This window comes from Cryptomeria japonica, chromosome 8 (genome assembly GCF_030272615.1).
Source record: "Cryptomeria japonica chromosome 8, Sugi_1.0, whole genome shotgun sequence".
Lineage (NCBI taxonomy): Eukaryota > Viridiplantae > Streptophyta > Pinopsida > Cupressales > Cupressaceae > Cryptomeria > Cryptomeria japonica.
The window spans coordinates 132276614-132298516 of NC_081412.1; the positions used below are offsets into that span (position 1 = coordinate 132276614).

The 21903-nt window shown below is 38.8% G+C and overlaps 1 protein-coding gene across 9 annotated transcripts in view; it reads left to right on the forward strand.

Annotated features, from left to right (window-relative positions):
- The window catches only part of LOC131041630 (uncharacterized), a 121867-nt gene that overhangs the window by 4343 nt on the left and 95621 nt on the right, over positions 1-21903 (forward strand). For 7 of the 9 annotated variants that reach the window (XM_057974770.2, XM_057974774.2, XM_057974778.2 and 4 more), the window contains 4 exons: positions 3984-4072; positions 4228-4303; positions 18217-18266; positions 18468-18797. In XM_057974770.2, coding sequence (XP_057830753.1) covers positions 3984-4072; positions 4228-4303; positions 18217-18266; positions 18468-18797 — 545 coding nt within the window. The remainder of the gene's footprint in view (positions 1-3983; positions 4073-4227; positions 4304-18216; positions 18267-18467; positions 18798-21903) is intronic. The other 2 variants (XM_057974775.2, XM_057974777.2) reach the window with 1 other exon arrangement.

Genomic DNA, 21903 nt, shown 5'->3' on the forward strand with positions numbered 1-21903 from the left:
ATATAATTTGCTTTTTTGGGCCGCCCAGCCGCCTGGGTTCGACCTGGGTCTGCTTGGGTTCGACTGGGTTCGACCAAGAAAGAACCACCTCTGGGTTTTTCAAACCCTGGTCGAACCTAGTCCCAACCGGACCCGTACCACGAACCCGTTCGAACCAGGACCGGTACCAGGGGGGTCCAAGGGCGAACTTGGTAACTTAGGTTTAAATTGCTAAGACTCGGCCAAAAACCTTTAAACCTCCCTATCAGGCTCAATTTTGCAAAATGCCTCTCATTTTCAGCCATCTTAGTTTCCATGTCCTGATCTAAAATCATCGTTGCAGATTTAGCATTTTGGTTTAATCTGATCACTCCACCCTCCTTGGATTCATAATCCTTACTACATCCTTCCTCCCTACAGAAACCATGCCCCCTAATATCCTCTTGCCCTTTCAACTCTCCACCTCTATGCCAATCTGATCGGGTCATCATAGAACACACCAAAGGATCTTGTTCAAACAAACCCAAGCCTCATGCAGAATTGATGAAACCCCTAGACCAACCCACTGTGGCACACCTCTTCCCCTTCCTCGAAACGTTCTCCAGCTGCAGTCACCCATCAAGCCAGGGCTTACTCCCCCAAGTAGGGTTTGCCCTCAAACCACCATTGCATGGAGGAAAACCTTGACAACCCATGCCAACCGACCTCGCACTCTTGCGCAAAGAAGCCACTGTTGATCAGGATGGAGGCCCAAATTGGGAAAATTGAGATTCACCAAATGGACATTGCTGGTTAGGGCAGAATCCATGAAAACTCAGGTTCTCAGAAACCCTAGGGGCTGCAACGGTTGCATCATCACAATCCTATAATATTATATATTAAATTTATGATGTTATTTTTTAATATTTTATATTTATATAAATATTATATAAATTTATTATTTAATAATACATTGATAATAAATATTAACAATTGAAATTTATAAATATATAAATAAATTAATATCTATAATCTATACATATAATATATTTTATATTATATATATATTTTTTAATATTTTATTTTATTAATAATATATAAAGGTTAAGAGGATGACCCCACAACGCAACGGTTAGCTGCGAGCCTTCTACATGGGAGGTCTTGGGTTCGAGTCTGCTTGAGCCCCATGTGTCTCAGACACAAGCAATGGAGAGATAAAGTGATGCTTGGGCATGGAAGACAGGACGACACAAGGAGATATAATGGTGTTATTGCCGATCAAATATGAGGATGAGGCCCCTCAAAAATGTGGTCTCACTGGTTCATAGCTCCAGTCAAAAGCGATTCGGCTTCGGCCGGTTACCGATCAAAATATATATATATCAAAGTTCAAAAACTTAGACTCGCCACGGACTCAGCAAACCAAAAATTTGGACTTGGACTCGGACTCGTGAAAGACTCGCGAAAGATTCGGCAAAAAAAACCTGTAGTTTTACAAAAAAACATGAAGAAATTAATGCATTTAGAGAACATAGGAGCCATAATTGAAACATTACACATGCTATATGATCTACAAATGCACAGTATTTGAAATTTGAAATACTAAATCTAAATACCCAGATTTCTTCAATGCTAATAATGTTGTTATATGGAGCCTAATCAGACTCGGAGGTTAAGTTTTCACTACTTCCATCAGCGCAGTTTCCCCCTATATTTTTTGACGGGGGTTTGGGGGCAGCGCCCCTCGAGGCCAAAAATACTTTTATTATTTTATATAGGCTTCGGGTGTTATTTCTCTATTGGCGAAAAAACCCTTCATGAGATATTTCACTCCCTCAATTACGCCAAATGAAGGCAAAAAAAATAAATAAAAACTCACTTTTAAAGGTTGCATGACGTTTTTTCTAGGTTGCGTGAGTCCATCTGAAAGACTCGCGAGTCTGTGCAAAAGACTTGCGAGTCTTTCAGATGGACTCGCTAGGACTCGCCTCGCGAGTCGACTCATGGCTCCCAAGGACTCGCGAGTCCACAATTTTTTGAACTATGATATATATATATATATATATATATATATATATATATATATATATATATATATATATATATATATATATATATATATATATAAGGTTATAATGTGTGGACATTTACAATTACTAATAAAAACATTTAAAAATTATAATCGATGGAGTTTTATGAATTAGGTTTTTTTTTCCCTCTTCAATATTTCTATATTTATGAATAGCTTTAATTCCCCCTTCAAAAATAAAATCTAATGTTTCTATTCCTGCTTTTTGATCATTAGAGGTTTAATGCAACAGTGTTGAAATTTCCATTACATTGCAAATATATCAGGTGGAATGAAATTCAGCAAATTTTATTTAAGTTTAATATGTTCAATTTTTTTCCTTGAGCTAACCCTCGTGTGTATTGTGCCTACAAAGCTTGTTAAGAGAATTTTATATAAGCAATATTTTGCTGTAGTTTTCTCTCAAAAGGGTTTCTACTTAAATCTTGCGTTCTTCTTGTGTTGCATAATTGTTAGATCTCATGTGAGTGATATTGTTATGGTTGTCAAGTTTTGAAAAAGTAAAAGATTGTCTTATACTGATTCACCTCCCCCCCTACCCCTTCCTCTCTCAGTATAAGCATGTGCTCATATATATATATGGTATGACTACTGTGCTGCTGATGTGTGCTCAATGCTCCTCACACACAAGAAAAAGAACATGATGCCTTTGCTTTGTACCTCTTGCTACTGCTGATTGTTGTCATGTTAGTTACTGATCAGCACTGTATTTTGCACACCCACATCACTTGCTGATCCGCACGGTATTTTTCTCACCCACGTCACTTGCTGATCCACACCTTATGCTGCATGCTTATGTGGCTGGAAACACTGTTGCAGCCACACACTGTTTCTATTTGGTTTTGTTGACACTCAACCCCCCTACAAGGTCACCTTGTGCAGTCTTTCTATATGAAATGACAACAATACAACAACAGAGATTGTTTTTATCCCTTCCATTTCTGGTGTTGGAAACCTGAGTGCTTTGCAAATATATAAAATACCCCATTGCTATCATAATAATCTCTCTCCCTCTAACAAACAATAACAATCAACTCTTGCTTGAGAAATTGGCTCTGAAACTACATTAGCAAATAAGAAAGAGTTGCAGCATTACAAAGCTTCAAACCACTGGTTTAGATTCATTGTAATTGTGCCTATTTTATAGGCTCATGGAAGGAAGCCAAGTTGTCTATCTATTAAATGACCTACAGAAACAAACAAAATGAAATCTCAACAAAGTTTTAAGAATCTTTAACAACATTCCTATTTAATTGAATCCAACAATGTGAAACTGACGCTGATTAACATGCATGCATATAACACATTCTTTATTTTCTGAAATGGAAAGGTTTGTTAACATTTCTATAGTTGAAAAAATGATTTCTCGTTTTATGATTTGGGCTAGTCTAATTGTCCATGAGTTTAAGGGTAGCATGCTTGTTTTACACAGACACTAAAATAAACATAATAACATAATCTAGATAGGTAAATACCTTTTTAATTCTAATGCACATTCTGTTGCAGTGGTTTATTTTGGCCTTTCCTTAGTGAATCTGCCATGGAATAGATGTTGCTTTTTTTATTTGCAGAGGTTTTCTTGAGTATGAATTGTACTCTTCTTTGGCTTTGCAAGGTTATTGCTGAGTCCAAGTCATGTGACTTTGATCTAGATTCATTATTGAATGCTGTGGTGCAAAAGAAGAATTTGCAAATGATGAACTGTCATGAGTCTGTACTATAAATTCTTTCCATTTTATTTATCACAGTTGTCACAACCTCCAAATAATTATGGATTTTTGGAGCAATCTTAATTTTTGTGAGATCTAACTATTATGAAAAAAATTGAAATTGTGATTAATGCTTTGAAAAAATTATTAAAGTATTCCTAAGCTTTTCTGAATTTTTGAGATACTTCTTCATTAGTTGCTATGATTTTGATAACATATACAATCAGGAGCCATACCAGTGATCGATCAGGTAATGCGTGCAACCAGTGGTGCCACAGTTGCGTTTTCGGGCATTGGACAACATACAAACAAATTTGTAAGAAATATCACCTGTTAGATTTCCTTGTAATTTGAAAATTAAGACCTGATTTATCACTGATTTCAGAGTTTAAATTATTTTTAAAGCCTTATTATTCATAATGAGTATATGTTTTGGTTGTATTTCCCCTTCAATTTCTGCATTTATTGCAGATCAGAAAGATAGGACTTAAGAGCATTGAGGCAGGCGTTGGTTGTGGAGTAGGCTTTGGTCATGGTTTTGGTGTTGGTGAGTTTCAATGTGGTTTTATTAACACGGCTGTGGGAATCATGTTAAACAACCATAGATATGGACTTCTCTTGTTTGGTGTTAATTTGTAGTGAACCGAGGACTTTCTTCATTTTTAAAGAAATTTAATGGCATAATCTTTGTTAAATTATTTTCATTCTGGTAACACTATTATTTAAATACTTTTGTGTAAGTTGTCATGCTGAATAGTCTGCAGCTCTGATACAGATTTTGAAGAAGCTTGTTACTTTGTTTCATGCTTAGTGGTATTGTGTATGGTGCACTTATTACTGAAAATATTGCAGGGTTTCTCTTGGTCTAATTAAGCTTAAAGCAATTAGAATATATGTAATGTTTGGTTGGTAATTATGGGTTATTTCTTGGCTAGGAGGTAGTTTGCATTGTTAAAATCATTTGATGGACTTTATAAATATGATTCATAATTGAATGCTAATGCACCAATTATTGCTTCCTCCTCTTTGTCTATATTACATGCCCTAACTAAATGCTATCATTGTCTACTTTGTAAATATTTCAAGATCAAGACTAATTATGAAATTCAGAGACTTTTACTGGAGCATAAGAATTGCTAGGCAAGTAGTGGCATTGATTTGAGAAAGAATACGCTGCAATAGTATATTCTCCAAGACAAGTGCTGGGATAATTATGGCGGATCAACATGGGCTGCATGGTGAAATGACTTGGTTGAACACTTCTGCTCACTATAGATGTTGACTAAGTGCATAGGCTAATGAAGCTATCTGTTGATGGTGTTTTTATGCATTATGTAACACAGAATAAAATACTAAGTATTCTATCCTCTCTTGAACAAAGACTCCCCAAGTGCTAAATTGCGTGATCAAATGGGATGACTCCAAGGTTCCGAATAATAGGTCTTGACGTGCTCTTGGATAGACTCAGTGTGTTTGATGTGATATTGCTAGAATCACAAGGTGGACTTACGTTGAATCTTGAATGCTTGAATGTCGCTGGAATTTCACTTAACTTGAAAAAAAGGAAAAAAGGATAAAGGGTTTAGAAAGCTATTCTAATTCTAGGAATGTAAGAGCAATGGACAATTCTTGATGAAACTCAACTAAGTTTTGCTTTGACATGCAACAAACATCTCCACAAGGCTAGTGTGATCTTCTACGGATAGCTAATGATTTTCAAATCACCACTACAAGCACAGACACCCTCGAGGTGAAGCATATCAATTGAGTGATAATTGATGTTAAGCTTGGCTAAGATGGATCCAATTGACTACACAAGACACTTTACAATCATCAAGGTGTTAGTAGTATCGATGTACGAATTTCACCACTGATTACTCACAAAGTTCTTCTTTTCTTCTAAACAACATGAAAATTAAATGAGAAGTAGAGACCATGCAAATTGTCGAATCAACATATGAAGTTCACCATATCTTCAATGAAATTAACATGCCTTTTACAATAAAGTCTTGGCAACAATCTTTGGCTTCTCTTCCTACTCTACTCTACTCTCTAATTGTTATCTGCTACTAAACTATTAACCTTTACAAATGAAAGAGTGGAAACTTATATAGTGCTCTCATTACAATGAAGGGCCAGGATCAAATCCTCACCAATGGCCAAGATTGAAAGATAGAAACCCTAATTAGGGTTTGTTACACCCATTACAAAGCATTTATGCTTGACTAATGATAAATTTACAATAACGTGGACACATGTCCTTTGAATTATTCACCAATAGATGATGAGGGTAGGTGCATTGAACTTTGTGCCTACATGTGGTAGTTATCCTCTTTGATGGATGAGTTAGGTACTTGAATCTGGACGCCTTAGCTTGAAATAATATGATTGGCTAAGCAATGACTGGGGTGCCACCTCAGCTAGTTGCTTCTTGTAACTCATCACAAATTGAAGGTGATTGAGGCATATCTCTTGATACTTGGCATTTCCAAGCTCAATCATGAATGAGACAAAGGTAGGAGATATTCCCAAATTGCATTGTCTTCTAACTTTGATTAACTCTTCTGAAACTAGCTCCTGTCTTTATCACCTCCACCTTGGAGCTTCCATCTTGCTATATTGGCAATGATTCTTGGATTTCAAGATCCTTTCTTCGTTATTTCATCATTTTGTATGACGACATCTGCTTTATTATTTCATTAAGTATGACGGCTGCCATGCATTGAATCAACCGCCACTTGGTCAAATGCTTGCAAGCAATAAATGCGCCATCATGCTGCCATGCATTCAATAGATTCTCGACATGCAAGTGGACCCCGCTGTCGTAGGAAATTCTATAATTTTCGGGGTTGTGCTTCATTAATACATAATTTTCTCTTTACATGTCTCCAACTCATCCTTTACGAGAATCCTTCCATTCTGAGCCCACAAAAGACATTTTGGAAGATTTTCCTGCCTTGAAAGAATTTTAACAAATTTATCCGCTCCTGGAGGAATCTTGCACATTTGGAATTCTTGGAGAGAGAAAATTTTGTCCTTAAGGAAAATTTCTGTGCACACTTCATTCTGAAGGAAGATTTTCCTGACCACTGACCATTTTGCATGCTTAAGGAATTTTGTCTTGTTATGAGCTCTGGAGAGAGAAAACCTTCTTACTTAGCCAATTTTCCTTGTGCCTTGAAATTTTCCACCTTGGGCACATTTCTTCCCTGAGGAAGGAATAGCCAAATTTCACATTTTCCAAGAATTCTGTCTTGAAGGAAGGGATTTCCAACCCTTAGTCAATTTTTCGTTTTCCTGGAATTTTGTCTTGAAGGAAGGGATTTCCAACACTTAGTCAATTTTTCACTTTCTTCGAATTTCTTCATCTTGGGTGTAATTTTTTCCTTGCGAAGAAATTTTTGATCAATTCACCTTTCCTATTTTTTAGAAATTTTTTCCATTTTGAGCTTCAGAGCTTAGGAGAGAGAAAATTCTCTCCCTTGACCAATTTTGTCATTGCCTTGAAATTTCTTCAACTTTTGGGCGATTTTCCATGCTTCAGAAGGACTTTTTGATTTTCTTTTCTGAGGGGGTTTTCCTTTCTCATTCTTATCCCTGACTTCTTCCTTGCCTGAAATTCCTTGTTCAATCCATCCTTGGGCGGAATTTCACCGTGGAAGGAAAATTCCTTCCCTTACTACTTTTGGCTCTCCACGATATGCTTGGGCGTGAAAATTACCATGTGGAGAAATTCTTGCTTGAGGATGGAATTGCTTGACACCCCCTTTCCAACACTCTACCTTGACCTTGCGCCCAAATCATGTCATGGAGGAACTTTGACGTTGTTTGACTTTTCCTGCCTGCCTCCATTTTGGCTCCCTTCGATTTGGGTGTTGAAACCATGTGATGAAGGATTGGTCAAGGAGGAAAATTCCTCTTGACCCCCTTAGTTTGGCACCCAACTACCTAACCTGGGTGCTAAATCCATATGGCGCAGGAAAAAGTGGTGTGGAGGAAAGATCCTCCACCACCTAGTTCCAGCGCTCTTCAACCTGTCTGGGCGCTAAAGTCACCATGTGAAGGAATTTTGTGTGTGGAGGAAAATTCCTCCACACCCCCATTCTAGCACCCAACTCCAAGCATGAGCTCCATTTTGATGTGCTTCAAGAATTTGGTCTTGGAAGGAAAATTCCTCCAAGACCATATTTTGGCGCTCACCTTCCTTTGGATGCATTTCTTTGGTGAAGGATTCTTGCTTGGATTTTCTCTACACTTAGCCATTTTTACACTTTCCAGATTAGGATGCCATCTTGGATTGAAGTGATTTTTCCTTTGCCATGGAAGATTTTCAATGCTTTTGCACTTCTGGAATGACTTCAGACAACCATTTTTTGATCAACCGCTTGCTTTTTCAACCTTCCGGATTTAGACAAGAATTCAGGAATGCTCAGTCTTCTGTGTTGGGACTCTTGCCTGTGAAGAACCTACCAAAAATAGACTTACTAAAAATAGTAAGTACTTCAAAACGTCAAAATTAGGGCAAATCAGGGTGGGATGACACTTACTAAAAATAGAAATTGTTAAAAATAGTAAGTTTGATTTTTGGAAAAATAAAGGCAATCTGGGAGGCAGTGAAATCCATAAAAAATATGAACTTTCTAAAAATAGAAAGTTGCTCAGAATTCACTCAAAATTCACTGGTAGGTTCCTTGAAGGGTCTTGATTCCAATGCAATGCTAAGTTTTTCCAAAATCCTAAGGGAAAGACCTCAAATCTAAGTTTGAAGGGTGAAACCCTAAAATGGACAAAAAGGTTCTAGACTTGGCCAAATTTGCTCAAATGACCTGCAGACTTGATCAAATTGACCCCCAAAACACTTGCAAACCGAGGAGATCGAAGAGACTACTGCGAAAAGACCCAAAGAACCAAAACCAAAAGTCCAAGAGGACCAAAAAAGTAGGGGGTCCCCATTCGCAATGTGGTGATGTGTGAAAACGTCACAACACCTTCCTTGGCAATACACAACATATTTAAAGGACCCGATGGTTGCCGAGAGGAACACAACTGTCAACCAACGGACACATAACTACTTGAGAGTGACAACTCAACATTGTTGGATAACTAATATTATCAAACATAACAATAAGCATTTTATGCCAACTATACATATTGTACTAAGAAGTTGAATGATGGAAGGAGTTACCTAGTCATGATCAGAAAGTTTATGCCGTAGTTCAAGCATTGAAAAAGTGGAAACATTTCTTGGTTCTAAAGTAATTTGTGGTGTATATAAAAACACCAAGTATATCAATATTTGAATAATCAAATTAAGTTTAATCAAAGACATGTAAGATTAGTAGAGATTATGGAAAATTATACTGTTGTGTTGTAGCATAGGAGTTGGCAATCAAATATGTTTGCTGATGTATTAAGTAGGAAACAAAATTTGTTGATAAAAATGAGGCTAGAGTACTTGGATTTGATGACTTGGAGCATTTGTTTGAAGTTGATCTCAGTTTTATGGAAGTATGGAGAGTATGTAAAGAACTAGTAGGTATGGATAGAAGAAAGTGGTTTAATTGTTTGATTCAAAATCATATGTTGTTTAAGGGTAATCCGTTATGTATTCCAATAAGTTCAATGAGAGAACATTTGAGAAAAAAAAAGCATACTGGCAACTTAACAATTCATTTTGGGGTAGATAAGACAGTGACATGGGTAAATGAGAACTATTTTTGGCTGCAAATATATAGGGATGTGAGGAAATATGTTCAAAGTTGTAAAACTTGTCAAGTTGCAAAAGAGAGTAGTCAAAATATTGGGTTGTATCAACCATTATCAGTTTTAGAGAAACTTTGGGAGGATATAAGTATGGATTTCATATTATGACTGCCTAGAACAGAAAGAGGGTGTGATTTTATATTTGTGGTAGTTGATAGATTTTCTAAGATGGCGTATTTCATTCAATGTGATAAAATGGAAATCAATGATGCAGTACATGTAACTCATCTATTTTTCATAAAAGTTGTGAGGTTGTATGGGTTACCGAGGAGTATTGTATCAGATAGAGACATTAAGTTTGTTGGTTACTTTTGAAAGACATTGTGGAAGAAGATGAAAATAAATTTGAAGTTCAGTTGAACATATCACCCACAGTTTGATGAACAAACAAACTTGTGAATAGGAGTTAAGCAATTTGCTGAGATGTTTGGTTGGTGCGAAGAATAGGAAATTGGGATATAATTCTGGTGCAAACAAAATTTGCATATAATAATTCAATAAGTATTAGTATAGGAAAATCACCATTCGTGCTTGTGTAAGGCAGGAGTCCAAGGAATGCATTAGAGTTGAGAGATATCAATAATGAAGAGAAGATGAGTCTAGAAATAGAAGAATTTGTATAACACATGAAGGTAGTACATACAAAAGTAAGACGTCATTTGGAGAAGATGAATGACAGATATAAGGAGAAGGTTGATAGGAAAGAAGACATGAGGACTTTTCTATTTGAGATTAAGTGACGGTGTATTTTGGAGACGAAAGATTTCTAGTTGGGACATACAATAAGTTGAAGATGAAGAAATTTGGCCCTTGTAGAATTATTAAAATGTTTGACTCAAGAAATTTATTTGAAGTGGAGTTACTTGAGAATTTGGGCATAGCACCAGTATTCAAGGCTGTTGATTTAAATCGGATAAGGACTGGAGCTAGGAGATAGTGGTTAAGTAGTACAATGGAAGACTGGAAGTACTAGATACTGTAACAACAAAATGAGGAGAGATTTTGGACTTTGGATTTGTATTAGCACAAAATTTAGATAGTGTGAGGAGTATTCGGTGAAGTGGAAAGGAAGGCTAGAAGAATATGCATTTTGGATTTCTAAGGTTGAGGTAGACCATCTTGGTTTCCCTCTAGGCATTGGACAATGTGGGACTCACTTTTCAAATTCTCTAGGTATTGGATGCAAGAACATCCTCGGGTGTAAGATCAATCTTGCATCACCAAAAACATTTTCTTTTACTTTGTTTGCTTGTTTGTAAGTTTTCAATGATATTCCAATTGTTCCAGTCACGATAGATCCTAGTATAATTCATTGCACTAGCATATTCTACCTTGTGGTTGAGAATACACGTTATACACTCACATCCAATTTTTAGGAGATTTTGATCACTGCAAAGGCATATTTCAATTTTTGATTTATCAGTTGGCAGAAGAGACTTGTTGTGACCTAATCACACATCACCCCATCCCAGATAGGGACCCCCCCTTTGCTTTTAGGCCCTTTTGGTCGTTTGGCTTCTGTTTTTGTGTGTTAGTGGCAATCTCTTCAATCTCTCCGTGTTACGGGTGTTTGGGAGTCAGTTAGGGTTAATCTGCTTCTCTGTCAAGCGAGTTCTGTGAGGTCTAAAGCCTGTTTTGTTCTTTTTCTAGGGTTTTGCCTTCTGTCCTAGATTTTAGGGGTTCCTGTTAGGGTTTCGGGAAAACCGAGCATACGACTAGAGTCAGGACCCTTCAGGGCACCTCCTAGCAAAATTTGAGCCCAAACGGAACAACTTTCTATTTTTAGAAAGTCCCTATTTTTTAGGGATTTTTTCAAGTCTCGGAATGTTGCCATTTTGCCAAAAATCAAACTTACTATTTTTAGTAATTCCTATTTTTAGTAAGTTTCTATTTATAGTAAGTCATTATTGCACCCGGTTCGGGGATCAAACGCTGACACTTGGAAAGTTTCTATTTTTGGAAAGTTATTACAGGTAGGGTCAGTCAGCCAGAGCGACAAGGATCAGGCATTCACAAGCAGTTCTATTTCCGGAAAGTTAGATAGCAGACAAAGGTGACCAGAAATGGGTCAAGTGCTGGAAATCCATGCCTAAAATGGAAAGCTCGGGAAAACACTCCAAAAGCACAGAAGGTCAAAATAGGCTAAGTCTGGAAGTCATTCACAAGCGAGAAAATCCACCTCTCCATGGACAGGGTGAAAATGCGCCCAGGTCAGGTCTGGGGCGTTGAAACCAAGGATGGATTCACAACTGCAATTTTCGGCCTCTCCATGGACAGGGTGAAAATGCCCCCAGGTTAGGTCTGGGGCGCTGAAACCAAGGAGTCATTCACAAGAGCAATTTTCCGCCTCTCCATGGACAGGGTGAAAATGTGCCCAGGTCTGGTCTGGGGCGCTGAAACCAAGGAGTCATTCACAAGAGCAATTTTCCGCCTCTCCATGGACATGTGCAAAATGCGCCCAAGTCAGGTCTGGGGTGTTGAAATCAAGAAGGCATTCATAAGTACAATTTTCCGCCTCTCCATGGACAGGGTGAAAATGCGCCCAAGCCAAGTCTGGGGCGCTAAAACCAAGAAGGCATTCACAAGTACAATTTTCTGCCTCTCCATGGACATAGCCAAAATGTGCCCAGGTTTGGTCTGGGGCGCTAAATCCATGAAGGCATTCACAAGTGGAAAATTCATGAATCCTTGGCATGGTAAAATTTCACCCAAACAGAAAATTTGAAATTTTGCCTAAGGCACGGATTCCAAGGAGTCAAGGAAGAATAAAAAGCAGAAATTCCCCTCGGGTGAATTTTTAATTATGCTATTTTTAGACATCAAATCCCGGCCAAATATGGAAATTTTTATAGATTCTGAATCGGGACGAAATTCCCCATCCAATGAACCTGACTCCTAAAATTTAGGAAGATCCCTAAAAAATAGGGATATGGAGAAAAGCCGGAAAAGTTCCTTCGACAACACGAGATGACAAGTCGGAATGGAATTGAGCAAATCCCGAGAAAGATCTTGCAATCTCCCTCCAAAATTGGAAAGTGTGAAATCAACGAGTTGGCAGGAGGAATCTTCCAAGTATGACGCATGACTTGGAGCATTTAAGGAAAGTTCTAAATTTGAACTCACATGCATGGGAAATTGCCTTGCATGACATAGTAATTAAGGAAAGTATGACGTGCCATAAATACAATTACTAATTTGATGCCTCTTGGGAATTCTATATAAGTTGGGAAAAACATTTCGTTTTTCACATGCAAGATTCAGGAAAGAAAGAGTAAAGAAGTGAAAAGTTTTTATACTTAGTCTCTATTTCATCATTTCGAAGTATTCCCAAGATGGCGGAACCTAGCAGGACAGCTACTATTTCTAGGTAGGCACTGATCAAAGCAGAAATGAAGGGTTTTCTTCCCCATTCTCTTGGTTGAATTCAAGATGGGAAGAGATCAGTGATACCAACTTTGACACGTTCAACTGGGTTGCATTCAAGATAAGGATGTTTGGAACTGCAAGGCACAATCCATCTCCGATAATTGTCAAAATTGTGAGAAGCGGAATAGTTGCAGCAGCTGGCTTTCCTCTCGCCATTCAATGCCCAGATCTAGTATTGGAATGTGCAGCGCATTACAACCTGGAGCGAAAGAGGATCTCAACGCCAGACGGCAAGTTATTGGTAACTTTGACTCCAGAAGCAATTGGCGAAGCCTTCAAAATCCCTTCACATTACTCCATGACGTACAGGACCAGCAGCGGAGCTCAAGCAGTCTATGAAGCAGGCCCCGCTAGATGTGCTGATTTGATCAACAAGCAATGGTTGTTGAAGCCTAGAGTACACGTTTCCAAGATGCCCAAAACTCTCACAATCTTCGAGTTCAAGTAGGAATACGTGGACATGATAAAGATGCTGAGCAGAGTAATGGGATGCTCACACTCGGTGAACTTCGAGCCTTGGATGTTCTTTTACATTGGCGAGATCATGAATTCTAATACACTGATCGACTGGGCTAGATTGATCAGCCACTACTTGCACGAACAATTGAAGAACCTGCAGGAGAAAAGGTCTCAGTCCTTTTTCACGAGTTCCTACCTATTCTATATGCTGGCACGAAGGGGTGGATTCGATGGGCTGCCAGCAAGAGGAATCATGGGCTGCGGGCCAGCTCAGCTAAAGGTGCATGAATGTTATCCTCAGCTACATCTCCACAACGTGAATTCTTACAAATTGGCAAATGACACCTTCACCATGTACCTGACACAACTTATGCAAAATAAGTTGCACATGAGGTTGTCTCCGCAAGCAAGTGCTTTGGTCCAGAAGTATGGCGCCGCATTCCTGCAGCTCCCCAAGTTCACCTACATCAGGATGCAGGGTTTCTCCTTCCAGTCTTACAAATTGCCTAGATATCCGTCAGATAAACTTATATTGCTCGAGCTCATGAGGCAATTGACTGCCTACGATCAGCTGTAGAAGAAGAAGAAGAAGCAATCTATTGAATTTCCAGTTGTCTTGGGGGATTTCATGGAGATATGCCCAGGATTGGAGGCCGCTAAAAGTGCAGCAAGCGAGTTGGCATTCTACCGCCTACCATTTTACACTTCCAGGGCCCAATATGATCCTTACAGCCAGATCAGGAAGGTTGCCGGTGTCAGATTCATACATAGGTTTCACTTGGAGGATTACTGGGCCGGTGCCGAGGATGACTTTGAGGTCCGGAGAAGAATGCACTCCAGACTGCCCCTCGACACCATCAGAATAAGTGAGATCCATCAGGTGCCAGAGCAGGTGAAGGAAGACTCAGATTTGATGCAACCCGAATTCGAGAGGATAAAGGATCAACCTATCCTGCTGCCAGATTGGTCGGAGCCTGAGGTAGATGATTTGAACATTTTGGCTAGGCCAGTGCTAAAATTCACTAAGCACTGGATTGACAGGCAGACAAGAAAGTTGGTTGAAAACCATGTCCCTCTGACATACCAGCTAATGGGAAATTTGGATTCCCACAGTGAGGCGACTGAAGGCTCTTCACAGGGTCAGGCAGGAAGAGAGGTCCGGATGGATAGGGGGAAAATTGCCCCAAAGAGGCCAAGGATAACAAAGACGAAGGATGCCCAACAGGAAATCCCGCGCGAGGTTCAGCAGGAGGAGCCTCCACAAAAGAGAACGAGGACAGGAAGAGAACATTCACTAGTCAGCTTCGCGAGCGTACAAGAAGTAGAAATGTTCCCACATCCCGTAGGCCCACTTCCAGGAAATGTTCCAACACCTGATATACTCAGCATCAATGCTTCACAGGGCCGTCATCAGCCAAGAAGTCAGAGGCAAGAGGTTTCCTCGCACCTGGAAGAAGTTCGCCAGGATAATTTCATAGAGACTATCCTTGGTGAAATGGAAGAGGAATCTCAAGAACGGGAGCATGCAGAGGATTACAGCCATTCCATCCCCGCGCCGGATTGGTCGGTAGGCAGATTGGGAAATGAAGCAGGAGGGGAGCCCAATCCTGCTCAGGAATTAGAAGAATTATTGAAGAGGATGGATCAGCCACCGGAAAGAAAGGCCCCCCAGAAGTTTTCCAAGGTAGTCAGGGAAGAATCCGGAGCCCGGAGCCCGGACCTTGCACATTGCTGAACTTGAGGTCGATAAGGGTAGGAGTGAGATTAGGCTGGAAGATTACGTCATCAGACAGGTGGATCTTGGCCATGCTTCCACCGGTCAAGTAATTTCGACGATTCTTCCTTTGCCATGAAGGAGAAATTGCTGAAGTCAAAAGCAAAGTGTAAGCAGCTGAAGGAGGAAAATGGACTTCTATGCGAGTATGTCAGGAGTTTCAAGAAACCCCCCAGGGAAGCAAGTCCTTCATCCACTCCCCCTCCCTTCCTTCCCAAGGAGGTAATTGATGATGCGGAACTTACAAAGGCAATGGCACAGAATTCCCGAGAATGGATAGAGGATGTTTATGCTGAGGCAGGGAAATTTGTAAAAGATCTAGCTCAACTCCATTCAAGGTTCGTGGCCCTCCTAAGTAGGTTGGAAACGACGAAAGGACTATGGGAAGATGTTGATGTCTACCAAGACTTAACCATTTCCCGACTCAGGGCTCTGATGAGGACTCCAAGGCAAACATTGGTAGACGGGAAAGTAAACTAGGAGAATGAAGCCTGCGACTTTCCCCGATGGTTCTGCACCATCTGTTCAGGGAAGAACACCCTTGATAAATTCAGCATTGATTCCGTCACCTTGAAGGAATCTATCAGAGGGATACAGGAAGAAATCCTCAGTGCCATGGAAGCTTTATTTTCTAGGAAACTCAGCGACGGGGGAATAACAGTGAATTCCTTGAAATCCCAGCTACATGATTTCTTCTTCGTCGGTTCATTTCCCAAGGAACATTTTGCAAATGTTTCTTCATTCTCCGGTATGATGAAGAAAACACAGGAGGCCATGGCAGATTGGGAAGGTTTCTTTTCCAGAAGCGAAGAGGAGATTGCCTTGATGGAATTCAACATCGAGAATGTGCCAAGTGTCTCCATTGGAGAATTGGAAGCTATCGTCGGTAGGTTCATTACTTACGCCATTAATGAGCGAGATAATGGTCGTCCGTTTTTGGACGAAAGTCTTTTGACTGAACCATGATGGCGTATTTATGGCTGAAGAGAACATTGACTAGGCGCGGGACCGGTCAATGCATGCCACCACAGGATAAGGGAATCTTCTTGCATGTCGTCCTCTCATAATGGTTTTATGACTGATTCTTCTTGCATGTCGCTGTCGCTTGGAGAGTGATGGGCATTTATGACGATGTTAGTTATATTTCGGGCATGATCAACATCATGGGCTCTATTTTAGGCCCTTTCAAATTTATTGTAAGTGGGCATAATGGGTTATTTAATGCAGATTCCCACCTTGTTGCATCATGTGTGGAGAATCTTTTGGGCAAACCCTAATTAGGGTTTTGCATGTAATCTGGGCTTGAGGCCTATATAAGGGGGTGACCCCCTCATTTGTAATCAGGAGAGACTATCGTCAGAGATTGTTGCTAAGAGTTTTTGAAGCAAACACTTAATACATTGTTCAATTGTTGGTGTGTTCTTGTGTTGTTTCGGAACTCGCATGGTCTCGTCCTCTTCATAGATTAGATTTGTTTTCATGCAATTAAATGAACTGGATTTGATAGGATCGCTTGTTGCCAAATTCGTGCTCATACTTTTGGTGTGCAGCTGATTGTTGCATACCGTGCAAAGTTAGTCTGAGCCTCGTTATATGTGTATGTTCAACTTCGATTGTTAGAAGAGATTGTTCTATCTAATGGTTTCTTTTGACGATTTGAAAATCTTTAGCACTCTCCCTGAAGATTGCACCGCCTTCGTGTAAGTTGTGCTTTGCTGGCGAAGCAAAGCGCGGTTGGATTTTGCACAAGTTTATCCCGTCCCTTGTTCCTAGGATTAGATTGCCTTTAGTTTAGTTTCCCTCTGCCCTATTCTATTTACCTTCTGCATATTTCAAAATCTAAAATCTAAAACTTAGAGATTCATTGCAAATCATCCGCATCAATAAATTCTTGAGCTTGAATAAATTTCTTCGACATACGTAAGGCCCCTTGGATTACCAGCAATCACATCGGCCAACTGATTCACATCCGCGGCATAAAAGGAACCTTGGAGTCGGTTGTCTGATTCTCCTACTATATCAGCATGCAATCGTACTTTGATCAAGAGAGAGTGAAGTGACTGTTGGGCAACTTTATTCTGTGTTGGACGCGGTCATAAAAAACACGTCAACAAGACTAACGTCCAGGTACACTGTTTGAGGCTTGCAACACCTTTCCAAAACGTGTGACAACAAAGGAACACGTTTCCAGATTCATTGCACCTAGGAGAGCTTATGGTACGAACTGCATTGAGATTTATTGATACATCATCACTGCATTCATTTCAGAAGATTCTTTCACAACATTTGGTCAACTACACGTTACACTTAGCATCAAGTTTTGCACCCCCTTGTGGCCAACTCAGATCATTCCTGTTTTATATAAAAACTTGTCACAATCATGAGAAAGCAGTCAAGTTGATAGCTAGTTTGGTTGGAAGCTTGGCATTGACATTGCAGTGCAATATCATCGAAATTCTGTAATTAGCACATAGTTGTGCCCATATGTAATTAAATGACAGCAGCCTAGCATGTTGGAAGCCCATTATGGCAGATTGCAATTTCTCTATGATTGTGAATCAATAATGATCATATGGCTGTTTCATTGAAGTTTTGTTGAGTAATTCTTTATTAGGCTGCATTGTTCGAAAATCCTTCATTGGATCCTCTGTGCATGACAGCATCAAAAGTTACCTTTGTTTATTTTTACACAGTAAATGGAGCAGGCTGTCCAGTCCAGACTAAAGGGAACATCTTGAGGATGTTAGGGATGTCACCCGGACTCCAGCGATGTGTCCTCATGGAACACTGATATATACACTGTAGTATATTTGGTTTAGTTTTATTCAACTGGGGTGTGTAAATTTTTATGAATGGCTGTAATCTGGTAATTAATGTTCATATTTTCCTTTGAGAATTGCAGATAACCTTCATATAGATTTAAAGATATAGATGGCAGATTTAATTTAGACCACATGTTTGTTGCTTCTCTAGTGCTTTTCATTTGTTTGCTCCATATTTGGATTGATGAGATATAAATTCTTTGTTTTGGATCTCAGGTGTGGCCTTAAAACCGGGAGCTGTGAACAATATACAAGCTTGTCTTATGGTATCCCAAAAACTTTATAGCCTTGAACAAACATGATTTGTTATCTTCGATTATATTTTTCTGCTATATGATTCATTTTTTTGTAGATTATATTTTTCTACTATATACATCATTTTGCTGTAGATTATTTTTTTGATTCTCTGCTATATCCATTATTTTGTCATTTCTGAGGATTTTTCACGTTTTCATTGTTTATGCTAGCAAGGAGTGACAGTTATAATGAAAAAGTTGAAGATTATACCAGACTTGTCTTTTGCTGGAAAGATTGCTCTTCCGGATTCAGTAGGATCTAGTGTGCGAGAAGCATCTGAAACTGCAGGAAAAGCATTCCAGGATCAAATGGGGAGCGGCATGCAGCTGGCGTCAAAAAGTGCAGAGAAAGTATATCAGAATCCATTTGGGAAGAGTATGCACAAGGCCAGTCAAACTGCTACTGGGGCTTTCACTGCAAATAGATCAGATACAGTCATGGGAAATTTTCCGCAGGTTGGAGCTCCACATCTTATGGATAAGACGGGTTCTAATGAAGAAGTAAGTATGTGTTTTGTGTGATAATAATATTGATATTGGCCTTTGTGATTAAAATTAAATGGACAACTATATGGATATACTATTATCAACTGCCTGGCTGGGGGACAACTACTAGCTACTCTTGCTTTCAAAGACAGGACTTCTCGATATTGCAAGTATGTACAATAGTAAACCATGGATCATGAGGATGATTTAATGTTTAGAAGAGTATACTGAACCAAGGCTGACAGGCTTTAGGTCTGGTACCCTGAGCAAGTGTTCAGTCAGACATGCCATTATCAATTTATTTTCAACCGACTTCACAAACTCCAATTTTGTGTTACCATTCTTTCAGGACCAATTATTGTTATTGGTAGTACTTGATATACAGCCAAAAACAGGTAAAATGAATGTATTCCCTATGATTCCAAGATAATAAAATATGTACTATAGAACATCCTCAACAGTTTGGACTTGGAACCTGTTCAGCTGTCTCTTCTTCCAATATATTTTTCTGCTGGAAGTTGAACAACTGATTTTTTCATAGGGATGGCTGATAAGAGTGTAGGGAAAATAATCCTAGTTGCAATTCTTCATTTTCAGGTGGATCTAATTTCATCCTAGGATTTTAGTGCTTGTTTCAGATGATTTAAGTGGCATTTTTCACTTCTTATTAAAAATCATCATATTTTTCAGATGCATGATTGTGAAGTGGTCAATGAATAGCTTTCAGATTTCATTCATCAACAGCATATTGGTTCTGGCATATTGCACTAACCAAACATATCACTCAGCACTTGTGCCAGGTTTGCTTTGTTGTCTCAATTTTTTGAATTTTAAAAAATAAACAACCCCTACAAATTTTTACTCAAAATTCATAGTTTTTTTTTTTCCAAGGCACGAAAACTCGTATTTGTTAATGTCAAGTCATTAGAGGGTGTGTTTGTCATCTTTGTCCAAGTTTTTGTCGGCCTTTGTTTTCATTTTCTTAGCTTTTTGTTCAAAATCGGGTCGAGTTTCTCTCTGCAAGTAGGAACTTTTTATTCAAATTGCAAATCAGTTGTCTTTACTTGCAATCAGGTCTTAGAAACCTGATCACAAGTTGTCTTTGCTTGCAATCAGGTCTTAGAAACCTGATTACAAGTTAACTTGTTTTTATGTAAAGTATTTATGTGCTTGCAATTGGGTTCCTAAGACCTGATTACAATTAAAGTTCACTTTACAAGGAAATTAAGTCACTTGCAAATTACCCTCCAAAATCTGATTGCAAGCTGATATTGCAAGAATGTTAAATACTTTTTGCACTTGTAATTGGGTCCTAGAGACCCGATTGCAAGGGGTTTCAATGCATGTAAGAACATTAACAAAAGCAGTGCTATGTGGTAAAAAGCAATGACTTTCACTATCACAATGGCCAATAAAGAATGTTTATTATCTTCAAGTTCAGTGGTTGATCTTCACGAGGTCATTGTCATTACCATTCATGGTCAAATGATGCAAGTTGATGTTCCTGGACAAATACCTTCACCGATCTTGAATACTTCAAGTGCCAGCAGCATGAAGACCTCTTAGACAGAGGATGATGTAAATTAAGTTGTGTCTTGGACACTTAGATTAGTTTCAATCATGCATTTGTAATTTCCCTTTGACAAATTGCATGTAATGCCAAAAATTGTAATTGCAAGTAGTCATATTACTTGTAATTACATGTAAACAAATTACAATTTGAAAGATAGTAGGCCTGTAATTTGGAATAAGTCATAGTTAGTTGTGGAATAAATCTTAGTTAGTTGGACTTCTCCCACTATTTGCTCTTAGCCCCTCTCCTATATATTGGAGGGTGCTCTATGTAATATGGATCTTTTTGGCAAGCAAGAAAACTTTGCAAAAATTAACAGAGATAAAAACTTTGTATTTAATACTTGTAAATTGGACTCTCAAGCAATATAAAGACATTTTAGTTTCAGATGTTGTGTTGATGCTTTGTTTATATATCCATTGTATTCTTATGTTACAGTGATATATTTTCTGCGTATACTTGAGATTCTAGTAAGGTTGTTGGAAAGAGCTTTAATCTGATTTCTTGTAGATTTTGTGCTACAAATATTGAGGGTTGAATTAGCATAGTTAAGTGTTCATGGTAGAAAGAGACTACAAGATTTTGTGCTTGTAATTATTCTTGTCCAATAGCAGTCTAGAAGTGCATTATATTGACACACTTTGAGCTGTTATATGTTGTTTGTTGCTACTATAATAATCATTTTGGAAGGTTGATGGGATAGTAGAAGAGTGAAGACTTTGAGCTTTTGCTTCTACACTCATGTCCCGGGAAAGCAACGAAAGACTTTTCGCTTTTATGGAAACTTTGCTTCCTATTGTATAAGCATTGTTTGTAATTGTTGAAATTTCTTGAAAGTTTTTGAATTTGTTACTCTAAGTTGTAGTTTCTTTTCTAAAAAAAGAGAAAAGAATATCATCTTTTGGAAAAAGAGAAAATGATGTTGTCCCACCCAAGTTAGATTAGTATTTATAGGTTATAGTTAATTTGTAATGGTAGGAAAGGGGGAGCCTTCCCTTAGAATTAGGAGAGTTTTTAACTCACATGCTGTGGCTGAAACCATAATTTTGCACGCCTTTCCAGGTGTACAAAATTTTCAACCAACAGGCTTGTTCTTGAACATGTTCTCTTGTGTATCCTGTTTGTAGATACTGCCTTTATTAGTAAATTGATTAAAACTTCAATTTAGTGAAAATCATACCTTTCGTAGCAACAAGTTGTTAGTGCTTGGGAAAGGGTAACCATCCATATGGGACACTTTTTTATTTGATGACACCTCGATCAAGTAGTTTGTTAGTCTGCTACTTGATTCCAGAACTGAAGCTCTATTGAGACAAATATTCAACCAAACTTGATGAGGATGTCCATTATAGTTATTTCATTTCATTTGTTGGCATATGCACACTCCAATGAGACATTGTATGTGATTGAAGGTTTTGTCATTGATGGCAACCTTGCAATCCTATGGCACCGGCAAAGGTATTATACCGGCATCAGTAGATCACACTCCACACCGGCACTCAAGACACCGGCACCGGCACAGAAGAAAGGAAGTATACCGGCACAGAG